At 46.0% G+C, this 7,540-nt stretch overlaps 1 protein-coding gene across 3 annotated transcripts in view; it reads left to right on the top strand.

Moving 5' to 3' along the window:
- Nucleotides 1–2,379: 2,379 nt before the first annotated feature.
- ALDH18A1 (aldehyde dehydrogenase 18 family member A1) overlaps nucleotides 2,380–7,540 on the top strand; it is a 46,266-nt gene continuing 41,105 nt past the window's right edge. For 2 of the 3 annotated variants that reach the window (XM_024750686.1, XM_024750688.1), the window contains exons 1-2: nucleotides 2,380–2,607; nucleotides 5,838–5,953. In XM_024750686.1, the coding sequence (XP_024606454.1) occupies nucleotides 5,866–5,953 (88 nt within the window). In that variant the 5' untranslated portion in view covers nucleotides 2,380–2,607; nucleotides 5,838–5,865. Of the gene's footprint in view, nucleotides 2,608–3,148; nucleotides 3,274–5,837; nucleotides 5,954–7,540 lie in introns of all 3 variants that reach the window. The other variant, XM_024750687.1, reaches the window with a different exon arrangement.

Raw genomic sequence — 7,540 nt, 5'->3', positions numbered from 1 at the left:
AATGTTAAAGGATTTTCATATTTGATCTTTTTGTTTTGTTTTGTTTTGTTTGCGGCACGCGGGCCTCTCACTGCTGTGGCCTCTCCCGCCGCGGAGCACAGGCTCCGGACGCGCAGGCTCAGCGGCCATGGCTCACAGGCCCAGCCCCTCCGCTGCACGTGGGATCCTCCCGGACCGGGGCACGAACCCACGTCCCCGCATCGGCAGGCGGACTCTCAACCACTGCGCCACCAGGGAAGCCCCATATTTGATCTTAACAATGCTATAGGCTAATTTATGTAGAATATAGTATATAGAATATAGGCAAGTATAGAAGATAGACAAGGGCATTATTATTAACACGTTGCTTATTTGAGAAAACTAAGCCCAAGGAAATTATTTGAGAAAACTAAGCCCAAGGAAATTAAGTCCATTCATTTATCAAATATTTATTGGCTATTATGTGCCAGGAATATACTTCCCTGCTCTTGGGAGCTTATATTCTAGCAGGGAAGGCAGACAAACAATTAACATAAGGTGATGTGTGGGTTATGGACACATTAAGAACAGAACAGCACTTCCTGAGTGGAGAAAGCCTCTGTCCCTAATGATTTTAGCTATACCCACAGTTACCTATTTTGTTCTAAGTTCATGGTGAGAATCTTAAAAGCTCAAGTACCCAATGAAACTACTGGAGGGCAGTTTTATTTCTTTTGTATCCCCTACCCTAGTTTAAATCCAAAGTGCTCAAAACTTAACACATGTTCGGTGTTCTCATTCGTCACCCAAAAGAATTGCTCCCCGCATCTATTTCCTAACACTGTGTTGCAGCACCACCAGATTTGCAACTACCCCTCCTTGTCTCTCACGCTCCCCCTTTCAAGTATTTAGCGAGGTCACCTCTCCCTCCTTTATGCTCCCTGCCCCCTACTGGAGCCTTTTCCCCAGTCATCATTTCTTTACTTGGGCCTTTGCGATAGGCTAACCAAGCTCCCAGCTTATACCCCTCTCTACTGATTTCAGACACACAAATCTGATCATGCCACTCCAGTACTTTAAAAGTCATGGTTCTCTAACTTTGAGGATGATAAAACTTGAAACCTTTAGCATGGCACAGAAATTTTGCAAGATGCCCCTACCCCACCCAACACCCCACCTATCATGCAGCCTCTCCTCATAGGGTGTCTCCTGCCTCTGCATATTCCATTCCCTCTTCCTCCTGTGATCCTGCTCCCCTCTTATACGTGAACTACTTACTTCTTGTCCTTCAAAGCACAATTCGAGGGCTTCCCTGGTGGCGCGGTGGTCGAGAGTCCGCCTGCCAATGCAGGGGACACGGGTTCGTGCCCCGGTCTAGGAAGATCCCACATGCCGCGGAGCGGCTGGGCCCGTGAGCCATGGCCGCTGAGCCTGCACTCCGCAATGGGAGAGGCCACAACAGTGAGAGGCCCGTGTACAGCAGGAAAAAAAAAAAAGCACAATTCGAATATCTGCTCTTTTCAAAGCCTTGCCTGTTGTGCCCCTGGGCACCCCCTCCTCTAATATTAATCACACAGTGCTGTAATCTTTTGCTCACCTGTCTGCCTTCTCATAAGGCTATGGACTGATCTAGAGAGATGATGATGTCTTCCTCCAAACCTAGGGAATGCCTGCTACATGAAGTAGCCAACGTTTTAAGAGCGAGGGAATGAATAAATAGGCTCAGCAATGTTCTCAGGGACAACTACGCAAGGGGCAAGATGCCTTCCTCGTCACCGACCTCCACCCAAGTGCTCTGCCCTCCCCAACCCCCCGCGTGCCCAGCGTGCCCAGCAGTACCTCTGTGCCTATGCAGGAATGTGCCCTTTGAGGAAAACACAGCAAGTATAACAGAGGGAGAGAGTCTGAGCTCTAATTTAAAGGGTGGATCCGCATTCACCTTTGGAATGGTGTCAATTGCCAGGGATTAAATACAACTATTTTAAACTACAGTAGTCTCACCAATGCCCTTGCTGAACAAGAGTTGGGCTGGGACACTTGGGGAAATCTCCAGGCGACTAGGGGGCAAATCATTTTATCACAGTGCCAACATATTTCCATTGAGGCAGCAGAAGTTTGCCTGGATTGTGGGATCCTCAAATTGTGTACATTGATCCAACCGATTGATATTTCTGAGGTGTGCCTGGGATATGATGATCAACAGTGACAAACACACCGTATGGGATCGACCAGCAGCTGAGGGATCCAGGCATCTTTTCTGCCTCCCTGTAAGGCCCGATGGGCGACCCTCTTCAGCCCAGTTCCCGTCTGCTCCTGGGACATGGACATTCACCAAGAGCGCTCCAGCCCCGCCCCGTCGCCCCCGCCCCCGCAGTCGTTCGCCTGGCCTCAGCGGGCTGGGCTCGCCACGTGGAGCGCGGGCCCGATTCTCAGAAGGCGCCTACGCCATTGCCGCGGCGCAACTCCGGGCCGGCCCCTTGCGTCGCGTCAACAGCGGAGACCGCGCGGCCTGGGTTTACTCCAACGCTGTGGACGTAACGTCATCCTTGAGGGACGTGGACGGAAGAAAAGGGAGTGTAAGCCGGCTCCAGAATCCGTCTGCGTGTAGTACGGGCCGGGCGCCGGGGCTGGGCGGCTGCGTTCAGGAAGGTACGGGAGGGCGGCGAGGATGGCGGGGACAGTGGCGGGGATGAGGTGGCGCCGGTGCCTCCGCGGGGGCTGAGGCGCCGCCCGGGCTTGGGCGAGGGAAGGTGTGTGCGCAGGGTCGCGGGCGACCGAGGGGGCTGCCGGGGCGCGCGGCCGCAGCAGCGTGGCGGGTCGGGCCCGCGAGTGAGTGTGGGAGCGCGGAGGGATGGTGGCAGGCTGGGCCGCCCAGAGCGCGTTGCACCGCCACATGCCCGGACGCGGAGGCCCAGGCGCAGCGGGGACTGCGGGCACCCGAACTCCGTGGCAGCCCTCGGATACACCCAGATGCAGGAACTGATCCATGTGGAGGCTTGACGACCCAGCGGACCCCTTCTCCGCCCAGGAGTCCGGAGCCAGCTACCAGTGCACCTGCATGGGTGGTGGGGTTTCACCCTGTTTGTGACTGTCCACGCGGCGACTCTCAGGGGCGTGTGTGTGCAGTCCCTCGCAGCCCGCCCGGGCTTTCGTGATCCCCTCTTGAAAACCATTCCGCCCCACCCCGCAGCCGGAGAGCTCGCTCACCACCGCCTTTCGCAGCGTGGCATACGGTCTGTGAAGAGTTCCTTCTGGCACATCAGGGCGGACCCAGATCCATCCCCTCCCCCATCACCTTTCTCTGCTCTAGAGGCGGTGAGCTTTATCATTGGGTCTTTGTCTTAAAGTGGTGAACCATATACCAAGCCTGTGTTTCTGGGCGACGTTTGTTGAGACTAAAGTTCAGTTCTCTGTTCAAGTAAGAAAGATAAGGGTTTTCTATTTAGAACCTGTAAAAAGGTACTTGAGAAATGTCCTGAATCAAAACATGGAAACTTTTCATTTGATGACATGGAGTCTAGACAGACACACATAACCTTTGCTCCCTGGAATTAGCCGTGTACTTTTTGAGGGCATAATAAATTCTGGCACGATGAACTATCCTTTGCAGTGAGGTAGGGGTCAGTCAGAGGCCATGAGACAGGCAGGGAGGCCTGGTTTCTAGATCAGTCTTCAACCTGATAACTTACCTTAAACATTCAGAACTTTCAGTTATTCATAGATAAGAGAGAGGTAAACAGTCCATAAATATAATTTATGATTACATCTGTCTGTCAGAGGATATGGAATTCTTTGTGCCTGTGACAGGTCCTGAAAGAAATAAAGAAATGCATTGTAAGATATCATTAGTGTCTGAAATACAGACAGAGGAGAGCAGATGTTTATTGAGCATCTCTTGTACCCAGGCATTCCATGCATTCTCTCACAATAATTCTATGAGGTGCTTACTGTTATTGTCCCTAGTTTACAGATGAGGAAACTGAGACTTAGAAAGATTGGAAGACCCACAGCTAGCAAGGCACACAGCTAGCAGGTGCAAAGCTTGAACCTAAATCTCTCCAACTCCAAAATCCTTGTGTCCCATGTTTACCATGCTGTCAGTGGGAAGTTTATAATCTAGTTGGGAAAATCAGCAGTAGCACATGAACCAGTCAGAAACTAATGCTAGAGTTGCTGGGGAAAGTTTGTGAAGGAGATAGAATTAGAATTTTAGTGTCACTATTTGATTATTTTACCCTTTTGGCTCTTTCTAGGGTTATTTTGGAGAATTCATATGTAAATAATTGTTTAGCAATAATTACTGAAGGAATTTGTAAAAGCAGCAAACATAGATCATGGGCTCACATCATGCTTCAGCGTTATGCAAATAATTTTCTCTTCGGACCTTCCATACTGTCACAAACACTGAAGTCAACAGAGAGCACTTAACACTTTCTGTTGCCTATTAGAGGCCATATCTTTTACAACAGATGTATCCTGCCAGTCTCTTCTCTCTTCTTTCTGTACCTTTGTGCAGTATAAATTGAAGAGCATTAACCATTCCTTGTTTCTCTTCACTTTGGGGCAAAATGCTAGTCTTTTGAGGCATGTTTAAGCACGTTGAGACATGTTTAAGAGGGTTGACTATATCTACCAATACATAGAGAAGTTAAAAGGAGACCCGCAAGCAAAGAACACACAGTGTTTTTCTTATCTTGTGAAAACAACCATGTCCCTGTAGTGTAACAGCTGCAATAATGAATGGCATATTCTCTGTGTTTTTTTATATATATATGTGTGTGTATATATTTGTATATATATGTATATATGAAGATAGATAGATGAAGAAGCCCCCTACCTATTTGTGAAATAAACTAATCTTTGTCTAAAACTTGACCTACCGTGGGAAAATGCCCACAGCCACTATGTTCTCAGCTCTGAGATTTCTAGGTATGTACTCATCCTCCAAGAGATGTGCCCACGGTCATTTCAGATGCCAGCCATTTGCAGGCATTGCCACTCCTTCCCAGGGATTCAAGAGTGTGCTTTGGATTCCTGTGGACGGCAAGAAGAAAGACAAAAGAGCAGCCTCCCACCTTTCCTCCCTTTTCTTGTGTCAGCAAGGATCAAGCTGACATTTCAAATATGTGGTTTTCAGAGTTCTGTCGGGAGGTGCTAGCAGGAAGGTGGAGATGGCTGCTTACGGAATGTTGAATCTGTTTTTTGATCTGTTGGAGACTCCTTAATGGTGTAGGAATTGTGGTGAAGATTTAACATCAATACGTAAACATTATACCTTAAAGATTTTTTTGTCACTCAAAATATTCATAATCCTTAGTTTCAATTTGTCTACATAAAAACTAAAATGGTTGGGACTTCCCTGGTGGCACAGTGATTAAGAATCTGCCTGCCAGTGCAGGGGCCACTGGTTCGAGCCCTGGTCCAGGAAGATCCCACATGCCGTGGAGCAACTAAGCCCATGCGCCACAGCTACTGAGCCCGCACGCTGCAACTACTGAAGCCCATGCTCCACAACAAGAGAAGCCACCACAATGAGAAGCCCGCGCACTGCAACAAAGAGTAGCCCCCGCTTCCCACAACCAGAGAAAGCCCGCGTGCAGCAACGAAGACCCAACGCAGCCAAAACATAATTAATTAATTAATTAATTTTAAAGAAAAAACTAAGATGGTTGTAAGAAAGGAAGAATAGAGTCAGAGCCTGGGAAGGAGCCATTTGTTTTTTCTCTCTTTTCTATGTGTAGAAGAGGTGGGAGTTCCTCTAATACAGGGGAGTTTGGAGCAGGAGAGTCAAGTTTTTACTCTCAGTGTGGGGAGGTGGACGAAAATAAAATGAATTGTCTGGTATTTTGATTCTTCATTTTTTAAAATGCATTCTGCAGATACCTCGGTCAGTGACCACCTTGCAGCATGTTGAGTCGAGTCTGCCGCTCTGGGTCCCCGTCCTTCACCCACCGTCTCCTGCCCTGGGTCCAATCCACAACACTCTCCAGATCTTGTAGGTACCGTAGGAAACATAAATATGTGGGAGGTTTGGTCCAAGTGTGTTTCAACAAGGTTTTAAAAAGTAAAAAAAATGTAATTTGGCAGAATTGGACAAAGGCAGTAAGCCAGGAAGCAGCCTACTGGTGAAACGTCGTGTTTGTATTTACCAATAAAGGGAAATTTTTGGAGGGGATAGATAGGTTTGTGGCATAGATTATGGTGATGGTTTCACGAGTGTATACTTACCTGCAAACTCATCAACTTGTGTACATTAATTTTGTACAGCTTTTGGTATGTTAAATAAATAACTCAAAATTTTAAAAAAATTTTAAAGATAAAGTGTTACCTTTATTTAATCCCCCAGGATTTTTTGCATGCTATTTTTCTTCATTCCTTCTTTGTAATTAAGTGTTTAATTTTGAGATAATTATAGATTCACTTGCAGTTGCAAGAATTAATACAGAGAGATCCCTTATATCCTTTCCCCAGTTATCGCAGTATCTCAACCAGGGTATTGACCAGGGTGGATAGAGTCAAGATAAGATTTCCATCACTACAGGATCCTTCAAGTTTCTCTTTTCTAGTTGTCCTCTCCTTTCTGTCCCTAACCCCTGGCAGCCTCTAATCTGTGCTCCATTTTTATAATTTTTAAATGTTATATAAATGAAATCATACAGCATGTGACCTTTGGGGGTGACTTTTTTTACTCAGCATAAATCTCTGGAGATTCATCTAAGTTCTTGTGTCTGTCAGTCTGTTCATTTTTATTGCTGAATAGGATTTAATGGTATGGGGGTACCACAGTTAGCGTAACCATTCACCATTGAAGAACAACTGGTTGTTTAACATTTTTTGTCTGTTACGAATAAGGCTGCTGTGAACATTCGTGTATAGGACTTTGTGTGCACATAGTTTTGGTTATCTGGGATAAATGTCCAAAAGTTCAGTTTCTGGGTTGTATGTTAGCTGCATATAGTAGTTAGTTTTATAAGAAATGGCAAACTGTTTTTGCAGAGCGGCTGTACCATTTTACATTCATACCAGCAATGTATGAGTGATCCACTTTCTCTTCATCCTCACCAGCATTTGATGTTGCCACTCTTCGATTTTATCCATTTTGATAGATATATAATGATATCTCACTGTGGTTTTAAATTCCTTTTCTCTATTGACCAGTGAGGTTGGACATCTTTTCATGTGCTTATTTGCTGACTGCATATCCTCGTCAGTGAAATGTCATTTGCTCATTTTTAATTGGATTGTTTGGTTTTCTACTTTTGAACTTTGAGAGTTTTTTAATGTCTTCTACAGACTAGTCCTTGGTTGGATTTGTGATTAGAAAGTATTTTCTCCCAGTTTGTAGCTTGCCATTTCAGTCTCTTAACAGGGTCTTTCACAGACGAAAGTTTTTTTTACTTTGATGAGGTCCAGTTTATCAGTTTTTCATTTTATGGATTGTACATGTGAGGTCAAGTCTAAGAACTCTTTGTATAGCCTTAGATCCTGAAGATTTCCTGTTTCTTTTTCTAAAAGTTTTGAACTTTTGCATTGAAGTCCATGATCCATTTTTGTTTTCTTTTGTTTTTTTAGCATTTTTAGT

Source organism: Neophocaena asiaeorientalis, unplaced genomic scaffold (assembly GCF_003031525.2).
Source record: "Neophocaena asiaeorientalis asiaeorientalis breed wild unplaced genomic scaffold, Neophocaena_asiaeorientalis_V1.1 scaffold807, whole genome shotgun sequence".
NCBI lineage: Eukaryota > Metazoa > Chordata > Mammalia > Artiodactyla > Phocoenidae > Neophocaena > Neophocaena asiaeorientalis.
The sequence above is the reverse complement of the archived record's forward strand: the minus strand, read 5'-3'. Positions and strand labels throughout refer to the sequence as shown.